This window comes from Podarcis cretensis, assembly GCF_951804945.1.
Source record: "Podarcis cretensis genome assembly, chromosome: 14".
Taxonomy (NCBI): Eukaryota; Metazoa; Chordata; class Lepidosauria; order Squamata; family Lacertidae; genus Podarcis; species Podarcis cretensis.
The window spans coordinates 16,012,449-16,037,093 of record NC_137183.1 but is presented as its reverse complement, the minus strand read 5'-3'; the positions used below and the strand labels follow the sequence as shown (position 1 = coordinate 16,037,093).

The following is a 24,645-nucleotide window of genomic DNA, read 5'->3' as shown; positions in this document are numbered from 1 at the left end:
TTCCTGCTTGCACGGGAGTAGGAGCTGGATCGGGCTGCTCAGCTGGGGAGGTGCAGGCTCTGTCACACTTTCCATTGAGGGGTTCGTGGCTGGAGCCCCCACCTCAGCATCAGAGCCCCTGCACCACCCAAAGGCAGCCAGGTGGAATAGTTGCTGGGAGGGCTGTCTCCGCATTGCCACACGATGCTCCTTTAAACTTCTCTATTCGAGGTGAACGCAGGCACGCACCCCTCAATGGAAAAGTGTGACGGAGCCTGCACCTCTCCAGCTGAGCAGCCAGCAAACTTGAAAAACTCATGAAAAGGCAGCAACACAACAAATTGAAAAAAGCAAACCGCCCGCAAATGAATCAAAATCACAAGAAAACATAAAACAACACTGACCTTAACTCTAATTCTAATCCTTACCCTAACACTAACCCAATCCTAAAATGAACCCTAACCCAGAAATGGTCTTGTTAGATAGTAAAATTCATGTTAAATTGCTGTTTTAAGGGTTCTTTTTAAAAGTCTGGAACGGATTAATCCATTTTGCATTACTTTCTATTGGAAAGTGCACCTTGGTTTTAGAACGCTTTGGTTTTAGAATGGACTTCCAGAACAGATTTAGTTTGGAAACCAAGGTACCACTTTCAAACCCCCTTCCCCACATATCTATTACTTGCTCACAAAAGAAGCTCTTAATCAGGCTTGGGATCCTCTGCCCACAGGTGGTCTGGCCCAAGTCCCGATGTGATATCAGGTGTCTGACAAGTGGGAAAGCAGCTACCAGGAAACAATGGGGAATCTTTAAATTGTTCCTGATAGTTCTTGGCAAGGGAGCTTTGATGTTGGTGCTAATAAGCAGACTGGTGCTGTCAGCAACTCTGCGGAAATCTGCTGCGCTACAGAGTTGCCCATCAGGAACTTGCACAGTGCTGGGATCTGCACTTACAGCAAACCCACAAGAAGGTCTTGCCATAAGTGCAAGTGTCCCTTCGCAATGCTGGCTTCAATTGAAAGTTGAAATGCAAAAGATCTTCCTCTGTAGGGGCAGCTGGTTTTGCTTTGGTATTGTCAGGCGGTTGACATGGATGCGCAAGGTCCTTCCCAACTATCAAAGATGTCCGCAGTGATGGTGAGAACAAGTCCTTGTTCAGCTTTTTAAGAATTCCACTTACAGTGGTACCTCGGGTTAAGGACTTAATTTGTTCTGAAGGTCTGTTCTTAACCTGAAACTGTTCTTAACCTGAAGCACCACTTTAGCTCATGGGGCCTCCTGCTGCCGCTGCGCCGCCGGAGCACAATTTCTGTTCTCATCCTGAAGCAAAGTTCTTAACCTGAAGCACTATTTCTGGGTTAGCGGAGTCTGTAACCTGAAGTGTATGTAACCTGAAGCGTCTGTAACCCGAGGTACCACTGTATAATGAAAGCATTTTTGTAGCAGTGGTTGGGCAGAGATAAAAAAATGTGCTGTCACCCTAAGTTCTCTTAAGCAGCATCCTGTTCGCCCCAATCCTGAAAACAAGGCAAAATATTCTGTCCACACACCCACACCCAAATTGTTGAGCCTCCACTCCCACTTTGCCATCCACTAATGGGGCAGTGAACTGAGGGGTGGGATTTTGCATAAGCCCTACACATAAACCAGGCTCCTATCAATCCCTGGATTTCACATAATGCAAAGAACAACCCAACGTTGCATATTTTTGTTTGTTCTTACTTGGCCCATCAGAAGTTTTGTCTTTCTTTCTCTGCTTGCATACACAGCAGAATAGGGAAGCCATATGACTAAGAATAATAAGAGGAGGGGGCAGGATCGGCTTCTCGTGATATGCCATAACAAAATGATAACGCTGGTATTTCCATACAATGTTGGAAATTGCTTTCACCTGTAAATATACATTGCTAAACAAAAAGAGAAGAGAATAAAGAAGGCAAACATTTTAGTTTGATCATCTTAGAAACTAGCAACAATGATCTTACATTCTACTCTGTACAAATATTAAAAGAGAGTACAAACAAAACAAACAAACAGCATAACTTCTATCACATTTATTTTATTTATTAAAAAATACACCACTATGTCATAAAATAAGCAGTTTACCATAATATATATATATTTAATAAAAACATGGATTCTTTAAAAAATCAGAGACCATCAACTAACTATTACGGGAGTATGTTTTCTTTATTTCCTGCATAAGACTTTCAGCAGAGAAAAAAATTTCAGCAGGCATTTAAAGGTTCAAAAAAGAGGCACCTGCTAAATTTCTGCTGGCAGAACATTACATATTCTTCTGACACTCTTGCAAATGATCTCAGCTATTGTCCCTATGGTACCGTAGACCAAAGTTGTTCAGGGCTTTGTAAATTAATACAAGGACCTTCAACAAGGCTTGGTCATAGAAGGGCAGCTGGTGTGTATGTTTTAACGATGGTGTCACATGTTATTGGTCATGTGCCCCCACCAGCCATTTGGCCTCCATATTTTGCACTGGGGGAGCTTCCAAACCACAAAGAGCATATTGCTGTAATCCAACCTTGAGGTTACCAGTGTATGTACTATGGTAGTCAGTTATCGCTGTACAGGTGATGAAGATGCATGCAGTGAGTACCCCATGGCCGTATAATCACCAAGCTACTTTTTAAAGCACTGATTTAATATCAACTTAAAATGTGAAAAACATACTTGAAAAAGGCGATGAGAAGATTGACCATAATAATGTACTGCACGAAAAGGTAGACGGCCTGAAGGAAGGGTGTCAGCCATGCTCCAGTAACACATGGTATGTTTGTTTGGGAATCATTTGCACATACTTTGCAGATTAAGAAAAGAAAAAGAAATTTTTGACAAGATTTAGCAGTTTACTTGTTACTTAGAAGCAAAGCTCTTTATAGCGCATCAACAAAATATTATCACCTATACTTTTTCAACACACAAGTAGCAGAAGCCGCTGCAAAGCTTAGCCCTTAACAGAAAATTTATGAATAAAACAGGTCTGTGGGCGTTAAATACCCAAACTTCCAACCTCAGCAACTGGAAAGTTTATTTAAATCAGTTAAGAACTGTCTTTCAGTTCATGCCCTTCAAAATGAAAAAGAAATAAAGCTTTTCAATAAAATAAAATTCCTCCATATTTATTAAATGTATATCCCACTTTTCCATAATAAAATCATGTTTACCAAAATAATTTTGTTATCATATTCTGAACAAATACATGCATCACTGTAGATGAAAAACTAAAATTTTAAAAATCAAAAGAGATTTTAAATTTGTTTAAACATGTTTTTTATTTTAGGTTTTCCCCCCCCTGGTTTAAAATAATACCTTAATATTACATACATTAGAATAATGCTTTCATTTTTATTTATTTAGAAAGGTTTATGAAATACTTCATCACACTCTGTGGGGCATACAATACAACAATCTAGATAAAACACAGCTAAAAAATATATCAATAAAGCAATAAAATCATTATGAATGAAATATAGATTCTAGATTAGCCCTCCCATCTCTGTGCTCTTTAGACACAAGAAAAATTTCCCCTCACCTGCTAATAAATAGAAGGAATAAAAATATATTACCATCAATTTCATAGGCATAAACTTCACCAAAGATCATCCAATAGGGCCGAAAGACAATATCTCTTGCTAAAACCCAGGATGGTTTTTCATTAGGATAAAGTATTGCCTTTCTAGGGACTCCAAAACTAAGCAGCACAAGTGCCATAATTACTACAATGTAAAACATGTTGGCCACCTGTTTAAAACAGAGTTAAGAGACAGTTAAAACAGTGGAGAGCCCTCACTCAAGCCCTCCAAACTACAGCCCAACCCCTTCTTTGTTGTTGACATTCATATTCAACACATTTAGAAGCACTCTGGACTTGTTTTTGTCCATCTCCACTGGTCAATCACCTTTGGACAGTAAGTAAGTAAATTTTTATTTATACCCTGCCCTCCCAGGCCAATAACAGGCTCAGGGTGGCCTAACATCAAATATCAAATACATTAAAGCACGATCAAACAATTGATTAAAATACAGCTTAAAAATTAGAATCAGGATAAAATTAAATGACTGCCCATGAATTACAACCATAGGGATTGGGAACCTCAAGTATTCATCAGCACAGCCAATCACAATAATCTCTACATTCCACCCATCCCAAGGGGTAACTTTTAAATTAATAATATAATATAATATAATATAATATAATATAATATAATATAATTCCAAGAAGAGTGGCTTAGGGAGGGCAAGTGGCCACTCTGAACTTCCATTTTGACTTTATTTCCCTTCTGAATTCCTCAGAAATGCACTGTAACTTCCATAAGAATTAGGGCAAGACTGTGAAGAGCATCCCACCCCAATCATAGAATCATAGAATCACTGAGCCAATCGGATGCATGCATCTGCAATATCCCTGCTCTTCTCTGAGGCACAGCTAATTTCCCCCTTTTAACAAGCACCTAGGGACAGGCCAGTCTTTGAAACAGCAGCATGTATCTGTGACTTCAGTGTTCAACTGCTAAGTTCCCAATAAACTTAGAGAAACTTTTGTGTAAATGTCTGAGTGCCTACAGCAGTGGAGTACTGGCGAACTTGTGGAACTTCCTGCTACAATATTTCAAACTGATCATATGGTGTGAAATACTCCACATGCCAACATTGTGGCTTCTTGTTGTTCTCCACTTGTCCTCCTTCTACACATACAGCAAACTGCCTTAGAAAAACCAATACATAGCTGTCCATCTTCATTGGTGGAATACCTGTTTCACATGACTGTAAAATACAACACTTCTGAAATGTTTGCAAATAAAATATATCTTAAGGACCACCTCTTCCCATATGAACCTACCTGGACCCTGAGATCATCTTCTGAGGCCCTTCTTTGTGTGCCTCCTCCTCGAGAGGTCTGGAGGGTGGCAACATGAGAACAGGGCCTTATCTGCAGTGGCTCCCCATCTATGGAATGCTTTCCCCAGGGAAGTTCGCCTGGCACCTTCATTATATACCTTTAGGTGCTAAGCAAAAACATTCCTTTTTAACCAGGCCTTTGGTTGAACTGATTGATATCCTATGCCCTTTTAAAATGTGGGTTTTGGGGGGAGAGGGGGTTTATTGGGTTGTTGTTTTTATTCTGATTATGTATTTTGTGGTTATATATTTTGATTTTATTCTGTGAGCCACCCTGAGACCTCTGAGTATCGGGTGGAATATAAATCATCATCATCATCATCATCATCCCACACACCACAATTTTAATTTTGGTAGGGAAAAAAGCTTACCATTTTCCCAATCATCATGACGTAAGGTCCAGCATGTTGGTTTACAGCCAAAAAATCCAGTAATCTCACATACCAAAAGATTATATTCAGGCAGTAAGTTAGCCTTCCAGCAACGAAAACATAATTTGAATTGTAAGTATCTTCACTGAAGTTTCCCTGTGCTCCAAATCTTAGTCCAAAACCAATGAAGAATGTGATAATGGCTACAGTATCACTGACATTGAAGTAATCATTAAACCACACTTTAGTCTTTTGACTGATCTTGCCCGCCTCTGACATAAAGATCTGTTGTAAAAATAATGAGAAATTGGGCACAGTTCATTTTGTCTTACATCAAAAGGCACTAAAAAGCAGGTAGCAGTTATGTACATACATCGATACAAAACAAGTTTAATGTAAATCAAAGACTGGAGCCATGGTAGGAAGTGGTTCCATGAACTACAGCAGGCATAGGCAAACTCCAGCCCTCCAGATGTTTGGGACTACAATTCCCACCATTCCTAGCTAACAGGACCCAGTGGTCAGGGATGATGGGAATTGTAGTCCCAAACATCTGACAGGCCAGAGTTTGCCTATGCCTGAACTACAGTAATGAGGGACTCTGGCTTGCATTCATCATGCTAAAAGCTAATAAACAGAGAAAGGAATTTGAATCCAACAAAACGGAAGAGGAAAGAGCATGTGGCAAGCCCCCAATTTACAACATATGACTTGCAGAAAACGAGTACTGCATCAATACCCTACCACAGGCTTCCTCAACATCAGCCCTCCAGATGTTTTGAGGCTACAATTCCCATCGTCCCTGACCATTGGTCCTGTTAGCTGGGGATGATGGAAGTTGTAGGCCAAAAACATGTGGAGGGCAACAAGTTTTGCACAGCGTATTTATGCCGACTCTTGAAAGTATATTTAAATCCTCTTCTGCATTAAAGCGCACGTTACAAATGCAAATATACCTCACGAATCTTCTCAACAGCCAACGTGAAAATATATGCAATGACAATCCATTCTTGAATTGAGGGCAGCTCTTCCATTTTCACAAGAATCACAAATGTATAAAGCATCAGAAATCCTAAGTAGGCCAACTATAAAAAGTAAAATATTGAAAATAAATATTAAGAAAAGTAGTTGTTGTTTTTTTCAAAAAAAAGAGTTCTTTTTCCAAAACAAAACATAGAAACAAAAAACTCACCGTGTTAAACCAGAATTTCACTATTGGTGCATGATAGAAGGCATAAAACTTTCGCGTAATGGGAAGCCTCTTGGGTTTTACTGTTGCCTCCATGTCATGCCTTCCTTCTGTACTGTCCAAGACCCTTACTTCTTTAAACACTTCCTAACATTAAAATAACACATTTTAAAATCATGTATGAGAGTAAAGTTAGTCTTCGTTGTTAAAAACGTGTTAGTCTTTGTGTGTAGAATTACCATTGGTATCTCTTCTGCTATGTTTTGAAAGTTGTTTTCACTGTCTTCCATAGTCATTTGATGTGCATCTTGAGACTGTGGAATATGGGACATTTCTGCCTTGGTTTTGTATTCTAGCATTAGTATGGTAGGGGGAAGTAAGATGCTCAATATTACCTGTAAGATGTGAACATCACGTTATTAAGACAAAATAATTCCCGTTTTTCTAATAATAAAAAAATCAGAACTATCCAGCACACAGAAGTCCCCTCTTCCCCCCTCTCCCACATTTCAGCAAAATCTGTCAGGTAGCAAGTAAAAGATGTAGAAGAATGATTAGGTTTTTAAAAAAGTTAACTACTACAGATACACATAGAACATTCCATAATATTCTTGAGGGGAAAATATCTGCAATTTCTAAAAAGTTGTTAGACAAAATGTGCTCAAATAGATTTCTACCCCTCATCCTAATGCTTTTATCAGTATTAGACTATGTAGAGGCTGCAGAAGGCATATCTCCCTGATGCCATTGAAGAATCATAGATTCTGAAGCACACCCACCCACCTTCATAAAATGAGTGTTACTCTTAGTTGACTAGCAAAGCAAGTTAGAGATGACAACTTGGAACACAAGACAGACAACAGCACATCATACTTTAAAATGATGCTTGAGGATGGTCTGTATCAACACTGTACTTTTACATAATCATTTTCTTATTATATTCTAGCGTAGTGGGGCAAATTTTCAGTGCAGTATACAAAGAGAAACACACCTCTTATTGTTAATTCAGACTATATGGCTTACTTGACATATGCCATTCTGAAAACCTACACCCACTCACATCCTGCTGATTTGTCTGAATTCTGTTAAGCCTTCTCACTTGCTCAGCTTCAGCTACTAAAATATAAATAAGAAGTTTCTACATCAAATTTTACTTTACTACCCGTAGAAAGCATAATGACATTTCAATTTTACAAGGGGGTTTCAGTCTGTTAATGTTTCACCACTACATTTTTAGTAGTAGATTAGTTCTCATGATGATCTAAGTATCCACCTCTGGTTAAGGGCTACTTGCCTGGTTTCTGCCTTCTACATTTCTGTACCTTTTTTAAAAAAGATAATAAAGCATCAAAAAAAAGTTATTGTTCATTCCAGTATCACCTCTCACTTTGATTATGTTAAAGAGCTGTTTTGCTTAGCCTACATAAAGATTACAGTGAAGAAAACTTTGCATGACTATGCTTTCAACATATCCCTTTCACTTAAGTATTACTAAAATAACAGCAAAAATGGATTCCAAGGAAGGTATTATCTATAGTTACCTTGTACCATGAATTCTTCCTCATGTTCAGCCTTCCCATCCACATATCAGACAACAACATTTGTGTACAAGTATGAGCTACGAAAGGGCGAAGCCGTGAAGACACTGCTAGTTTAAGGCAGGTGGCATTACTCCAGTTTTTTAGCTCGTAAGTTAGCAACTTCATAGCCATAGTTTCATCTTGTCGGAATGACTGTTCTAATAGCTCAACTGCAAGCTGCCCAAACTCACTGTGGGGGGCAAAAATCACAAGACATACAAGGTTAAAGATGCACAAACATATTAAAGATGCCAATTCTTTCACCCATACTAGACTTCAAACACTGAACTTCCTGAACTGAATGGAAGCACCTGCTTAGTACTGTTGTAAGAGAGACACCCGTGGATACAACTCTGTATGGCCAAAAAGAAAATTGGTTTCATCTCAGCACTTCCCTGTTACTCTGAGTGAGTTAAAAGGCGTACCTGATGCAACCTTCTGCATCTATACCCAAGATTTCCCTGGACCAGTTATCTGTTGCTGGATTTCAGGAAGTGACATCTAACCAGAACAAAAATAATTCAGGCTTTTAAAAAGGATTTGCAATTTTAGAAAAGCTAGTACGAGATTGTAATTAACCAGCCAGAACAGACAAAAAGGGCAAGTGGATAACAGCTATGGGAAATGAACAGGAAAAAATGCATATGGCACTGTGGTTAAACTCCGTCATCTACAAAAGCCCAACCTGACATTCTTCGATTTCTGCATCTTCAGCATTAGCTTCTAGCAACTACTATGAAACAAGAAGCTGAAATTTGTCTTAAGGATTTTAACAAAGTAGAATGTTTACTTTGAATACTGTTTCAGTTCTTCCGAGGTATCGTCAACAAGGTCACTTTGTTTTGATTCATAGGCCATTGAACGATATAGCTTGCAGGCCACTAAGGCTTTCGCCATGGATTCTTCACCATGTTGCCAGAAAAAAAGAGCCATTTTTTGCCTCTTCATTAGTACTGCCCACAGTAACAACTCATTCAGAGGGTAAGGAAAACGTCTCGTTTCTGGATCATCAATATCTACTATGTCATCTTTGGTTTGCTTCTTTTTTCCTTCTTCTGAAGTGTTATCGGCCTTTAAAAAAAAGGTAGTAATTTAAAGGTTTTACAAGGACAGCTAGAATTATAAGGTTTAAAGAGAAAATACAACAGTGAAATGTGGTACTCAGACATCAGATATTTCTTAAAAACTCACCAGTAAGGTATTATTTCAGGTGAGAATTGTTCAAAGAAAGGCACCAAAATAACCGAAGTAAATATATCATAAATTAGCAGCTCCACCCACAAATAAGATAATTTTAGCCTGTGATAGAACCTTGCTACAAAGAAATGCTATGCGAGCATCTCCGAAGAAAAAGGGGAAAACACAAGCAAGGTTCCACGGCCACAAAATCAGAGATAAGGAACTTTCATTTAGCTTTCGAAATTTCTCAGATCATTTGCATGTGTCAGAAAAGGAATTGCTACAATTATAGTGATTATCTGTATCACTTCTGCATCTCCAATTTCAATTATGGCATGTGTGCTTTAAAGGCTGTTACAAGAAGTACAGTACAATGCACTATTTATATACACCTCCGTACATGCCAAGATCACATCACAAAAACAAGAGCCCTGTTCCAACTTCATCTCCTTCAAGGGCAGCTGTGTGCCTCATACCTTTGGTTTGTAAGGCTGGGCAGTTTTGATGAAGTGATTATGCCGCATTTTCTCTTTCTTATCCACCCTGTTACCAAAAGGTTCGTGGCTTTTACGCAATTGAGGGGTGCTGCCTGAAGCATTTCGCCCAGACCGCTGGTGGTGGGGAAACAGAAAAACATGATTATAATGTAGTACAGTGCCTGAATTAGGTGAAATCATTGAGATACACAGTAACTCATTATCTGAAGGACAAAACCATAAATATTTGTATATAGCCAAGACAAAGTAGCTTATTTTTGCATAGTGGTGAGAATACAAGCTGTGAAGAGTCTCAGTTCGACTCTCATGTCGATTACAAGCTTCCTAGAAGCCTCTAGGGCAGTTCAAGGTCTCTCAGACTCCATCTACAGTGTTGGAATGATAATGGCGCAGCTTGCAATATTATTTTAATATTTGTTGAGATAATAATGCAAAATGCTTTGGGCACAATCCAGCAAAAATCGAAGCACTTAAGTGCAGCTCGATCATGTCCAGTATATTACTATTGATACTGTCACAGAGAAAGCAAACCAGTAAATTGCACACGTCAAAGTCAGAGCTAACTCTTTATTAGAAAAAAACATTATCTCCACAGACTTGGCTGAGTGACAGACCTAAGGAGCAGAGCAGCTCATTCCCTGTAGGTCATATTCCATGAAATCAGTTACCAAGACTTAAGGTCCCTAGCGCCCCACAGCCATCTATGTCTCCTTCTCTCCAGGGCTCCTCCCATTTCATGTCTCTCCTGGTTCTAGGAGTCATGGGGGGAGGGGAGCTTGTCGCAGCAGGAGAAGAAACCTGAGACTCTTAGCAAGCGTGACTCATCTCTGCCTCTTGACCTCCCTTCTTCCACTCATCTGCTTCAGCTTCTGCCTCTGATTCCTGACTTCTCTGTTTCACAGACTCTCCTAGTGCACTAAGCCCTGTTACATCTTCAGCTTCCGACACCTTCTCTTCACTGTCTTCTCTCTCTGACCACTCGTCGTCGTCCCACCCCACTCCCTATATTCTGAGCCTTCTTCCCTTGGTGGTTCTCAAGCTGGTTCCTACCACCATTCCTGTGTCTAACCAATCCATGACAACTACTATGCATTTTAGTACACCTGCAGGCCCAGGCAGTGCACTCCATGTCTCGAGACAGATGCAAACATGCATACATAGGTACAGTTCCAAGTACACAAAACACTCTAGAGATCTTAGGAGAAACACCCGTCTAAGAAATGAGCTGCTGTTATTTTACATTAACTGAATTGTTTAAAAAGGTTAAATACAGTGGTACCTCGGGTTAAGTACTTAATTTGTTCCGGAGGTCCGTTCTTAACCTGAAACTGTTCTTAACCTGAAGCACCACTTTAGCTAATGGGGCCTCCCGCTGCAGCCATGCCGCCGGAGCACGATTTCTGTTCTCATCCTGAAACAAAGTTCTTAACCCGTGGTACTATTTCTGGGTTAGCTGAGTCTGTAACCTGAAGCGTATGTAACCTGAGGTACCACTGTACTACCTTTTATGCATTATTTCAAAAAGAAAAAAGAAACCACATACCCGGTTGCTGCCACTGAGACTGTTGTATATCACTCTGAAGCGTTTTCGTGTGTAGGTGCATCTGTAGGTTCCTCCCATCAAATATTCCACAACAAGCCCCACATCAATCAAAGTGAGTTTATATCCGGGAGGAAGGTTTCCCTGAGGACAAGACAGTATTAACTTAGCACTAATACATGCTGCAATCTCTGTATCACATGATGTCATTCTGCAAAAAGAGAGTGAGGGATGTTTTGCATGGAAGTGGTTCTGTGTACAGTCCCAAGCACCCCCTAGGGAAAGACACCTGGGCATCTCACTGCTAGGTGGGCAACATGGACTAACAAAGTGACTCCACATCTCAATTTAGATGCAACACCAAACTATGGTTGGAGTATCTGGAGCAGCTCAGATGCATGCCGTTCCTCCTTCTGTGTATGAGGTCCTTGGTTTCCTTCAAACACAGAAAGGACATGAAGCAATATGTAGCTATGGACAAGCATCCATTTGAACATGAAGCAAAGTGCAGTTTTTTTGCAAATGGCGTTCTAAAATTCTTAAATTACCCGAAAGCAAGTTCTCCACTATACACACCACAGTAAGTGCTTAAAATGTTATTAGTAAAATGACTATATGAGAAGGGGAATTAAAACGTAGTTTCTTGTTTGTGTATTTTAGCAAGAGCCCTACCTGTTTGACATCTCGAACAAGATGAAGCAGTGCTGGATTTGTTGGGCCTTGTTTCTTGATGTAGAAGAGAAGAATGCAGACTTTTAGATACACTGAGGCATGTGACAAAACAAAGTAGTAGAATGACAGATTGCAAAATTGTGTTGTTGTTTTTTCAATTATCCAGGTTCTACATAACTCAGTATTTTTTAAAATTATAACAGAAGCACTATCTTCTACATGACTAAATAATTTGACTGCTGTTTTAAAAAAACACCAAGAGAAGCACTATAACAATTTAATTTGCTATACTTCTAGAACAGCTCTACCTAACCAAAGCTTTCACCAGGCATAAAGTCTATGCTTCCCTGCAAACATGAAAATAAAAACTGATCTTTTGATAATTAACAGCTTTTTAGCTGTTAACACTTAGAAGAATCCTGTGAGTCAGTAAGAGATGTCCATCCTTCCCTAAGGGTTTAATCCGTAACCCAAAATAAGGCAGTAACTGGCAGAGGAAAGCTTTAGTAGCAGCTGTAATTTCCCTCCTAGCCTTTCTCCTCAATAATTTTGGGGCTAATCATCTAAAGTGTGAGGAGGGTTTGCAAGTACTGGCCCCTTCCTTAATTTGTCTAGCATCCCTTGAATCTAATTTCTCAGTCCTCTGCTGTTTCAAAACACACTCATTTCTCTTGAGCTAGATTTTATCACTTATTAGCCTTGTGAAAGAAATGTCAACTATCTGGCCCTTCCAAAAGATGCAATCAATAAATCTTTATTGTGGTCAAAGACCAGACAGCAAAATTAGCAACAGCAGCATACGCTTCAACAGCATCAAGAGGCAGACGTAATTTAAAATTCCCTATAAACTTATTTATATCCAAAAGATGCAATCAGCATTTCAATTTCCACAGGTAAATTCAATGCCATCATCATAAGCTGGTTGAGATCAGCTCTTGAATGCAGGATAATAATATTATTTTCTTCAATGCGTGCTCCAAAAGCTTGCACAATCAGAATGAAGGCTCATGTTTTACACCTAAAATTCTGTACCGTTACTGATATAAAAATGACAACCTTCCATTAAACACCTCCCTCAATTGTTACCCAAATCAATCTCAAACAGTATTTCACTTTGAATGCATGTTTTTATATGAAAATTATAAATGAAATAGAAATACAACTTGGGAATCTTAAGAGAATTGTTGTTGCTATATTTATTCTACATATGAACCGACCTGAACCCTGTGATCATCATCTTTGTGTGCCCTCTCCATGGAGATCTGGAGGGTGGCAACATGAAAACAGGTGGCTGCCTGCTTGCGGAATGTTCTTCCCAGAAAGGCTCATCTGGTGCCATCATTAAATATCTTTAGGTGCCAGGCAAAACCAATTCTTTTTTAATTGGGCACTTGGCTTTTAATTATCTATTGCCTTTTCATGTAGGTGGGATATTTCATTGTAGTTTTTTAAAAATGTTGGTTTTAATGTATGTATAGGGGGTTTCTTGCTTTTAAAATACTGCAAATCACTCTGTTGACATGGCAAAAAAGTAACTAATGGGTGTAATTAATAACAATAATAAGAATAAGAATTAACATCCACTTACAGTGTTGTAAAGTTCTTCCAGTCTGGGAATTGTAAGGAATTTGTGCATGCTCACTCCATTTTCAATAAGAAGTTTCACAAAGGCAACTCTATCCATCACAAGGGCATCTAACATAGCTTGTTCCAAAGACCCAACCTGAAGAAATAAAGACAATCCTTAAATTGAAATAATATGAGAAATGAGAAAACTAGTATGCCAAAGTCTACTATATATTTTGGAAAGTTGTTTTGTGCCTTATGCATCTGGACACCTCTTAAGAGATTGAAGTCAAATTCTGCAGCAAGGAACTTTATTTTGTGCCAACTGAAGTCTGAAAGTTGTATCTGCAGTGAAATGCTCATGATCCCCACCACAGACACTTAGTTTAAATGGATACCACTACTAATCATAACAAACAGCACAGAGAAATCCAGAAGAGCTAACAGGGTTGCACTTCCTTGTTCTTCTCCCCAACGAAAGCAGTGTTAGTGCCAAATCCAGATCAGAAACCAGATTGAAATGGGCCTAAATTACTAGTGAGATCCAAGAGTGTCTGAAGTTGCACGGCAACCACACCTGCTCAATCACCTTGCAACGTGATTGTTGAGCACCTTGCTGGTTCACATTATGCTCTTAGTACTCATCTTCGCACTAAGTACAGTTGTCTGCAAAATATAATTTGCTCCAAACAGGGAAAGGGGGCAATTTGCACAGGAGAGGGAAAGGCAAAAAGTGTCTGAGACTGTATGATTAGGTGATCAGGAAGCTTTCTGTCTACACCAGAGCATTATGGTTTTGACAGACGATTCCTTAACAATAATTCAACATCTTATTAATAAGTCACTGCTATGAACAACCATGTCTACATACCAGCCACTGCTGTCCATAAACAAAAACATGATTTTTGGCAATGTCAACTCTGTCCCACGCAAGTGTTAGGACAAGCTGGTCAAACGCAGAAGCATTTGTGCCTAGAAAACAAACACAGAAAACAGATTCAAACCTGTTCACCATAAAATTCTTGTTTTCAGCTGATTTCATGCCTTACCTTATGCTAGGGAAATAATGCATAGCCTATACAATTCATGGTAAAATAGAACATATCTGCTGGAAAAAAGATATGCCCTCTTTTAGAGTGCTACAGATTGTGGCTTATTACTAAAGCAGAGCTGAAATGGGCAGAATTTGTGAAAGCTTATGTCAATTGTTAGTAGGTAGCTCCCTAGACTGGATGGAGGGGGGATTGCCTGTTCTTGAAGGAGTTACACTCCCTCTTAAGAAGAAGGAAGTAACACCCAGTGGTGTGGAGTGCCTTCTGTCAACTTTGGCTGGTGGCCAGAGATGCCTCTATCTGAACAGGAATAGTCTAACTTCTGTGGCCAAATCCACTAGGCTGGATTACTGCAATGAGTAAATACATGGGGCTGCCTCTGAAGACCGTTTGGAAACTTCAGCTGGTGCAAAATTCCGTGGCCAGACTGCTCACCAGAACAAAATGTTTTGGGGATATAACACTGATCCTGGCCCAACTGCACTGGCTGCCAGTCAGTTTCTGGGCCCAATTCAAAGTGCTGGTGTTGACCCATAAAGCCTTAAATCGCTCAGGACCTCAATACTTTAAGAACCACCTCTCACCATGCTACCTGACCTGGACTCTGCTTGTCAACCAAGGCCTTTCTCTATGTCCTCCTCTTCCCGAGAGATTCAGAAGGTGGCAACACAAGAACAGGCCTTTTCTGTGGTGGCTTCCCATCTGTGGAATACTCTCCCCAGAGAGGCTCACCGGCAGCCATCATTACATGACTTTAGGTGCCAGGCAAAAACATTCCTTCATCTATTAAATAAACTACGGCCTGTTAAATGTGTGTGTGAGGCAGGACTGTTATTATGATTATTTTATTATCATGCTGTCTATTATTATGGTTTGTATTGTGTTTTTATTATTATGCTTCATTAAAATATGTTCTTAATGTTGCACACCGCCCTGAGATCTTCTGATAAATGGTGGTATATAAATCAAATAAATAATAATAATAATAATAATAAATAACCACAACAATGTCTCCAGTAATATTTTGGATGGTACTGTGAAAAGGGGAGAAAGTGTTTGCCTATTCAGATCCAGAAAGCAATGCACTCACTTTGGAAGAGTTTTATGAAGTTATCACAAAGCTATACTGAAATGGCTATGTAGGATGAGATGACACTATGCAAACCAGTGGTAGCCAACCTGGTGCTCCAAGGATGCTGAGTGATTACAACTCCCAGCAGTCCAATCAGAAAGCCCATCGTCCCCACCCCAAAAACAATCAGTGCATGCTTAATTATGATATGCTTTTAAGGTCAAAAACTCACCTTTTAGCAGCGCTGTAAGGATTGCAACATCAATATCTTGATGCTCATCAGATCCAATATGGAACACAGTGATCTGTTTTGAAAATTATATTGGGGGGGGCAGTTTTCAATCTCATAATAGTTCCTTTACATATGGTTGATTTGTAAGAGTTCATTTGTCTAGCCATAAACCATAACAAAACTGAAGAAAATGCATTAAAATAATCTGCTGTTGTATATACAGAATTCCAAAACCATATAAGGAAGCTGCAGAATAATTAACTGCAGTTAATAACCAGCAGTACTATTCTACAGTTAACAACTGCAGAATAGTACTACTAATATAGTACTATTACACATGTAATTCAGAGACCACCATTTAAAGCTTAGCAAATTCCAATTAAAATAAAAGTTAATGCCATGTGCCTCACAACACATCAATATAATTAAAATTTACACACATTGACAAGCATTTAAGGTAAAAGACCCCTGCATGGTTAAGTCCAGTCAAAGACATCTATGGGTTGCGGCACTCATCTTGCAGTGGAGTGGTTCAAATATAACCAAAGCTTTATATGCATGAGCCTACAGTTAGATCTGAATTTTTATATAACAATTCCCTCCATCCTTTCTTTGTTTGAAACAAGAAAACACGATACTTTGCTGTTTCAAATGAATCACAGGACATGGTTTGTGTTTGCCTTGCAAGCCAGTGTTAGAAATCAGCATCACAGAATCAAATAGCAATTGCACAGCAAGCACAAATTTTAATTTGCTAATTCAGATGTATCAGCAAATGACAGCTTTTCATAAACCAAGAAGAGAGGGAATTGAAACACATAAGACAAATAGGGAGTCTGAAAGCCGAAACCTACTCCAGGGTTCACAATATGCTATCATCACAAAATGGATTGGCATTATGTTTGGTTTTTGAAAACCTTCATTGGTTTTGATAATACACTTATTCAAGATCTGCAGGTACAACACAGATCTTTGGATCTTGACTGAAAGAAAAAAATAAATATCAACCCAATGGAAAAAAGGAAAGCGTAAACATATTTTTTTAGAAAGAAACGAGGCTCAGCTCAGACATGGCATCAAGTTGTGGGGTTGCATCCAACTAAGTTATTGTCATTGCTGCTTTGGAACCTTGGAGCTTGGCCCTAGGACGGCAAGGTGTGGAGGAATGGGGAAGGCTAGTCTATTTTAATTTGTCATAGCTGGTGTGATTTAAATCAAACATTTATTCAGAAAAGTACAATACTAAAGAGTGTTACTACACAACCCTATTGTCATGGTATAGTATGCAGAGATTTACTCACAAGTTCTCTTTTTTTCATGCACTCCAGCAAGGTCTGGAACAAATGAACTGCCTCGCTCTGACCAAAATTAAATGTCTTTTTGATGGTTGAAATGACTTCAGGTTCTGCTCCATCAGGGATATTCCTGAGACGAAACAAGAATCAATTGAAACAGGCAACCATGTGAAGTATTCTTCCCATCAAGGGGAGGGGGTGTAACTCAGGAGTTAGAGGGCAAGGTTTCAGGTTTAATCCCCAGCAACTCCAGTTGAAAAGATCTCAAGTAGCAAGAGGGGGGCAGGGAAAACAACCTTGGACAGATGCTATTTTGAGAAGACAATACTGGGCTACATGGACCAATGTTCTGACTCAGCAAAAGGCAGCTTCCTATACTTACCCTCCTTCTTCTGTTTGTTTATATACATAAGCTAGGATGTCTGCAGCTCTGCCAGTTCCCTCACAAACCACCACTGGCACAGGTGGGTTTTCCTGAAGGTATTCCAAAACTGTGAGGATAACATTGGGGCCACCTTCAAATATGAGTGCAACCACAGGGACACCCTGGCCAATTCCTAGACAAAAGAGGTAAAAAAAAAAAATGCAGTTCTTTTTTCATTATGTCTTTTTCAGAATAAGCACAGCACAGTTCATTAAAACTCAACTCAGAAAAAATGACTTATACTCAAAGAATGTTTATAAAGAACTGGAGCTACTCACAGGGCTTTGTATATCTAGAACAAAAGTGTTATTCTTTAAAAATGCTAAGCTAAGCCCTGCAATGAAAAGCTCAATTATGCAGCCTGTATAAATTAAGCAGAATTGCAGGATTTGTTATTTTATACAATTTATTTCATGGTTTTGACTGTTTTGCACAGTTTTTCTACTCGTCCAAGTCATGGGAAGGGGATATGGACTATACAAAGCACTGAAGCTCCTCACTCTGTTCACGTGAAAATCTTATTCAGCAACTCTCCATGAGTCCAAGAACTCATCAAACATTTGACCACACTTTATCAAACATTTGTTCAGCATCTGCCTAGGGTGATGGTTTGAAGGCACACACAGTCACACTGCAGAAACTGCCCTACCAAAGTAAAGGAATTGGAAAGGTCTTTTGGGGAACTAAAAATGTGAATACAAAATATACAAAAAAGTCATTCTCTGTAGTTCAAGGGCAATACATTTTAACTATGAATACAAATCTTCACCAAAAACTAATCTTCCTCAGCAGCGGTAAGCATAAATACTGCTCAAAATTTCTAACTTAATATTAAAAAGGTAAAGGGACCCCTGACCATTAGGTCCAGTTGTGACCAACTCTGGGGTTGCGGCACTCATCTCGCTTTATTGGCCGAGGGAGCCGGTGTACAGCTTCAGGGTCATGTGGCCAGCATGACTAAGCTGCTTCCGGCGAACCAGAGCAGCACACGGAAACGCCGTTTACCTTCCCGCCAGAGTGGTACCTATTTATCTACTTGCACTTTGACGTGCTTTCGAACTGCTAGGTTGGCAGGAGCAGGGACCGAGCAACGGGAGCTCACCCCGTTGCGGGGATTTGAACCGCCAACCTTCTGATCGGCAAGTTCTAGGCTCTGTGGTTTAACCCACAGCGCCACCCACGTCCCTCTAACATAATATTAGACTCACCTTATTCCTTCTATTGCACAAACAAGTTAAGAGGCTGAGTAGCACACATTTTAATACTGTTAATCATACACAAGGGCTAAAGTGTGGTTTACACATTTCAAAGGCCTAATTAAACTGCAGCCAACTGTGTCAGCATAAACACAAATGGAAGAGAAGCTGTAAACACATAATAACTGTACACAGTAAAAATGTAGCCCATAGTTACAACAAATACAGAATACGGAAGCACTATAAAGCTTCTCTTTACCAACTCCTAGTCAAAACAGGATCATTGGTTTTAAAAACATTTTGGGAGTAGATGTACTATATTCCCCAGAAGCCAGCTTGTACAAATGATGCTTAACAGCTAATCTGTGACTGACGCAACACAGATTAGTACAAAAAGGTCAGGGTTTCCGTATGTTATTCACACACAGATCTAAGCGTTTCATGCTCACAATAACTTTTGCCCCCAAAGAGAGAAGAATTTCTGTTGTTATAGAGTGCAAGTAAGACTAGAAGTGCAAATCACTCACACTTATTATTTGCTGTGCACCTTTATTATGTCTGAAACCGATTAGAGGATTCAATCTCAAAAGGAATGAAATACAGTTTAAGCAGAGATATTGGTGTGTGATGCATTGGATGGGGGCGGGTATTCCTGACAAGACTGCATCCTAAAGGATCAGACTCACAGCCTGCAGGTGTTGTTACATCTGGCCCCGAATCTTGATGTTGATGGCATCTGTGGCATGAAGCCTCTTTCAATAGTTAAGGCTGGTCAACCAGCTGTGACTCCTCTTGGGCAAAGACAGCCTAAGCCACAGATTGAGAACCTGCGGCTTTCCAGATGTTGCTGGACTAAACTGCCATCAGTCTTGACCATTGGCCTTGCTGGCTGGGGCTGATGGGATCTGGAAGGTCACATATTTCCCTACCCCTAGGCCTAAGCAATTATATATTTCCAAGTCATATCCAACTTAAGACTACTGCAACATATTGTTCAGGGGCCTGCCTCTGAGAATTTCTGAAAAAAAAAATTACTGGCCAAAAATACCACTGATAGACCACTGACCAGAACAAGCCAGAGGGAACATATCTTATCTTAAGACTCAGATTTCTAAAAGATCACCTACTCCCCTTCAATGTCTACCTCCAATTCCTGAATTCTTCTCAGGAGTCCCATCTGGTGCTATTATGCCTTTTTCGGCACTAGGCAAGTATATATTTTTATTTACCCAAGTCTACATTGGTTGAAATTATTTTCTTACTACTATATGCTTACACCATTCTACTGTTTTTAACTGTTTTTCAAGCATTGGTTATATTGGGATTACTCTAGATTTCATTAAACTACCATGATAGTGGCAATGCAGAATGATGGGAAGTCAATCATAATAATAAAAAAATGCAACCAGGAGAATCAAATGAAGTAGTAAAGCTTTTCCTGGAAGGTACTACTTCTAGTGGCAGGGTGGAGAGTGCCTCTTTCAATTATCCTTAATAATCCAAGCCCCGGTAATGAGAAAAATCAGCACTCCCTGACTTGCTATTTTTCTAGCGGCAGTTAATTTTCTATACGGGGAAGCTGTGAAACCTGCAATCCCAGCTCCCTTCCTAAATAACGCAAGTCAAGGCAACTTTTTACCAGCTTAAGTTCCAACCCCCACACTGCATATAGAACAAAAAGGGCCAACACCACATAATTAGTTAATCATGGTCCACACATACGTGCATGGATCCTTTGCAGGTTAATTGTTTTTTCCAGTTCTCTTCGTAGTTTCACTTCTGCTCCATATTTTCCAACTGTTCCATCATCCACCAGTATGAAATGGGAATGAAGATTATTCAAGACGTTAAGTTTGCTCAAAGGATTCAGCAGGGTTTGATATGGAGCAACAACCTAAACATAAAACAAAACAAAAAGACCTTTGCATGGATATAAACCTGATTCCCTCCCTCCAAAATGTGGCAGGCTTCAAAATTCCCTTTTCATTTGCCAATTGTCAATGATCTGTTTATCCATCAGCTGCAGATTTCTGCTTCATTCCCATATGAAATAAGTTGTAATACCAGGAAGTATCAACACATTAATCTTATTCATAATTGGGATTCTTTATTCTTTAAAATCCCAATGAGGTAAGCGCACGGCAAGAAAAAAAGCAACCAAAGATCATTGCTAGGATGGTTTTTACTCTAATATATCTCATTGGAAGACTGAGGTTTTCAAAGTTTCCAGACAGGGTTGTTTTTAAGTAGACTGGATTGATTCTGGCATGCCTATGTACGCAGGTCCCATTTTGCAAACACAATCTGCTCTCCAGAATTGGTTCATTAGGTGAGCATTCACATAGCAAACCACTGATTTCAATTGTTCCTAAAAGGAAAACCCCAGTGTTTTCCTGACCAAGAAGAAATGACAAAAAATCCATGGCTCATAACCGCCCCCCACCTCTGAGAGAATTACTTTCCTTAATGATCTCAGCAAAAATAAAATACAGTAACAGCTTTAAAGAAAGTCATTTAGTCATTTTCTTGTTTTTTTGCTGGTTGTGTACAGTCATTCTGGCTCCTTTCCTCAGCCCAACATCTTCCCCACCCCGCCCCCCAGCCCTCCCCGTCTCCTTCCTTCCTTCCTTCCTTTTTCTTTCTTTTTGCCTCACAGTGTGTAGGACCAGATCCTCCCCTTAACTTGTCTGCATATAAGCTGCTCATGAAGCAGCAGCACAGTAAGAACTACAGTAGGGTAGGAAGGCAGAGGCGAGGCAGAGAGCTGGTGTGGCTGGCGGGGAGATCACAGTTCTCTGCACACAAGGGAAGCTGCTCATGAAGAAGCACCATGCAGGATCCGATCCTTCTACTTAACAGCTGTTAAGCATTGAGATCTGATGCTGCATGGCACTGCTCCCTCACAAGAAGCTTCTCTGCAGACAAATTTAAGGGGAGGCTCTGAAGGGAAGGGAAGAGATGGTGCCGCTGGCAGGGAGATGTAGCTGGAACTGAAATGAGGAAAAGAGACAGGGAACATGGCACACTAAATGCAAAAAACAAACAAGAGGACTAAATGAGTTTCTTTAAAGCTGTTATTTTAATTTCACTGAGATTCTTTCAGAACACACCCAACTGTTTGTATACGTTTGTACAGTTATATGGCTAGGTTTGGGCACAATTTCCTCATGTTTAGGTAGTTGAGTTTTCACATAACGTGTTCACAAAGCGGGGCGTGCGTGTACATGGTTCTGGGATGGCGAAGTGACATCCATTTCACAAAAAGAGTTTCCTATTTGCATCACAACCTTACTTCATGAATTGAATAACTCTGATCAAAGCCTTAATGTACTTACAAATTTTCTTCTTTTCATTGTTGAGAGCACAACAATAATAAATGGGCAAACTTACATCTCTCCCAACGAGGTCATTTCTGTTTTCAATTACTCCCCATGGAGCTATTCCAATAGTGCAAATCTTTCGAGATGATCGAGAGGCATGTTCCTTGAGGGCATCACCAACATGCTTTGCAACTCCTGTTCAGGATCAAAGAATATTGTAGTGTTACTAAATGTATGTTCTACCTGTGGCAAATATCTACTGAACCCAATGGTTCAGTTCACATCATGCTTTAGCAAAAAAGCAAAAACCACTTTGCTCAACTTAGAAGGCAACTAGCACTGAAATACATTTAAGACCAATGTTTACTGTATTATAGAAAGACTTGTAAAAATGTGTAAACATTAAGGTTAAGTTTTGAGCCTTCCTAATTACAAACAAATCCTAATGACATGAATGGGCTCGCCAAAAGAAACTGAGCCTATAATGTGTATCTGTGATGTCAATGTGTGCAAGTGCTTCTATAACCCACACTCTTAAAGTAAGCATTTTACACCCTCAACAATGCCCGAGTTCAAAAGCTTGCAGGATTGAAACAAGGCATTTCTTATGAAACAGTTCCAATGTGTCACATCATAGCTTGCTTATCCAAAATTCAGTTATCAATCAGATCATCATGAAGGGCACCTTTTCAACTCCTACATTTTTGAGCTGGAGCACAAGTTTCCAAGCCAATTATGAGTACCACCTTCAGTAGCTTTATTCTCTCTGAATCTGTAGCATAAGCAGCTCCACTTTAGTTGGCAGAAAATATGGGGTAGTTTCTGGCAATGTGGATGTATGTCATTTCCAACATGACACCTGATGATTCCAAGCCTGCTGTCCCCATGGCCATGCAGACTGCAATCATACTGATGCCAATTTGACATCAAAATAGTCATACGGAGATGATATCCAGGTGTCTCAAGTGCATGTGAAGTGGAAAGTATATTTAGAGTCAAGACTTCACCTGTATTCACTCCTCCAGTTATAATCCAGGCTCCTGTTGTCACTGCAGCTTTAATAAGGCCTTTACCAAGCAATTGTTTGATGCGTGGATGAAGCTCAAATTTTTGCATCCCTCCATGAACAGAAACAACAAGCTTGGGCAGTTCCATCTGCCATTCTTTAAGCATAAGCTGTAGGATGGCTTCAGGTCTGGTGTCATATGACAACCGCACATACTAACAAAAAAGAGTTGGGAAGGGTTAAACTTTTTTAATAATGCAATCAGGAAATTATAACCATACTTATGCAAGGGTAAATAGGCATTTCACAGGTCATTCCAAATGCATGAAAATTTCTAATGGGAATTAGAGAACTGCCAGAGGATTCTGAATATGTCACAATAATGATATTTAAAAACCTAATCACTACACGATTTATTTTATTTGTAAACACTGCAAAAGCATTGAACATTTTGTCAAAAGGGTGATTCCATAGTGAACACTGTAACATAGACACTTTGTTAATATTTTGTGTCTTAGTCAATATTATTTAACTCCAATTAACATTAAGCTATTTGTGTGTTAATTGGTTTGATCTTCCCATAAAAAATAATCAAGCAGTATAGCACAGGTAGCTCAAATGTTCTCTTTTTATTGTGTTTTAAAAGATGTGACTGATATAACAACTTTGCAACCTCAATAATCTATCTGTAACTTGTTTTCTGTAACTTATTAATTTAAAAATTATGGTATGTATTTTTGTGTTTGGATGAAAGGTGGTGTGAAAATTGTAATAATAATGTTAATAATAACAATAATAGAATGTACTAATTACTTCAATTTGGGGTGGGGGACATAAACATAAATTTAAAATGTAAAGTGCAAATAAGTCATTTGGAACCTTGACTTCACTCATCTCTTTACATGCTACTACCTTCATGTTTAGATATATGTTTTCATAGTCACTTGTAAATTCATTTCAATATTATTCCACTCTACCATTAAGCAATATATGGAACGTTTGATACTGACCTTAGCTCGATACGAATGAGAGCCTCCTTGAAAGTTTATGATACCATAAGCATCTGTGGAACTCTGCTCAGTATGTTTTTCTACAGACCACTCTTCTACCTCCTGATTAAAATTTTCACCCAGTTTCACATCTGAATATTTCATGGCAAGGCTGGCAGTAAAGCAAGCATGTTGGCGGACCAAGCGACCACAACAGCACCTGCAGATAATCATCACAATTTGCGGAATTGGGGAAACACACAAGAGGTAATTGCATAAGCTGATGTCCATTCTCACAGTACTGGATATGCATCAATTTAGGATGAAAATATCTATTAATAGTTTTGTGCACTTTGTGTTTTTTTTAAAAAAGTAATTATCCAGGCTGATTTGCACGATTCTGGCAAAATTTCTGAACCAGTTGTCTTTAAATCCTTTAAATATTGTCAGAGCATAGAAAAATAGAAGATCAACTCAATTTACTTTACAAGGAGCTCATCACTTTTCGCACATTTTCACACAATGAAACAGCAACAGAACGTATGGACAAATGTCTTATCTGAAAA

The 24,645-nt window shown here is 39.3% G+C and overlaps 1 protein-coding gene across 2 annotated transcripts in view; it reads right to left on the bottom strand.

Annotated features, from left to right (window-relative positions):
* Positions 1-24,645, bottom strand: part of TRPM7 (transient receptor potential cation channel subfamily M member 7) — a 73,984-nt gene that overhangs the window by 19,939 nt on the left and 29,400 nt on the right. For both annotated transcript variants that reach the window (XM_079954149.1, XM_079954150.1), the window contains exons 4-24: positions 24,101-24,299; positions 23,092-23,305; positions 22,155-22,279; positions 20,487-20,658; positions 17,527-17,701; positions 17,151-17,274; positions 15,850-15,922; positions 14,365-14,465; positions 13,516-13,650; positions 11,928-11,981; positions 11,259-11,399; positions 9,695-9,829; positions 8,830-9,110; positions 8,001-8,229; positions 6,699-6,854; positions 6,463-6,606; positions 6,227-6,355; positions 5,271-5,555; positions 3,567-3,741; positions 2,671-2,797; positions 1,702-1,886 (exon numbers count right to left, since the gene is read on the bottom strand). In XM_079954149.1, the coding sequence (XP_079810275.1) occupies positions 1,702-1,886; positions 2,671-2,797; positions 3,567-3,741; positions 5,271-5,555; positions 6,227-6,355; positions 6,463-6,606; positions 6,699-6,854; positions 8,001-8,229; positions 8,830-9,110; positions 9,695-9,829; positions 11,259-11,399; positions 11,928-11,981; positions 13,516-13,650; positions 14,365-14,465; positions 15,850-15,922; positions 17,151-17,274; positions 17,527-17,701; positions 20,487-20,658; positions 22,155-22,279; positions 23,092-23,305; positions 24,101-24,299 (3,359 nt within the window). The remainder of the gene's footprint in view (positions 1-1,701; positions 1,887-2,670; positions 2,798-3,566; positions 3,742-5,270; positions 5,556-6,226; positions 6,356-6,462; positions 6,607-6,698; positions 6,855-8,000; positions 8,230-8,829; positions 9,111-9,694; positions 9,830-11,258; positions 11,400-11,927; positions 11,982-13,515; positions 13,651-14,364; positions 14,466-15,849; positions 15,923-17,150; positions 17,275-17,526; positions 17,702-20,486; positions 20,659-22,154; positions 22,280-23,091; positions 23,306-24,100; positions 24,300-24,645) is intronic.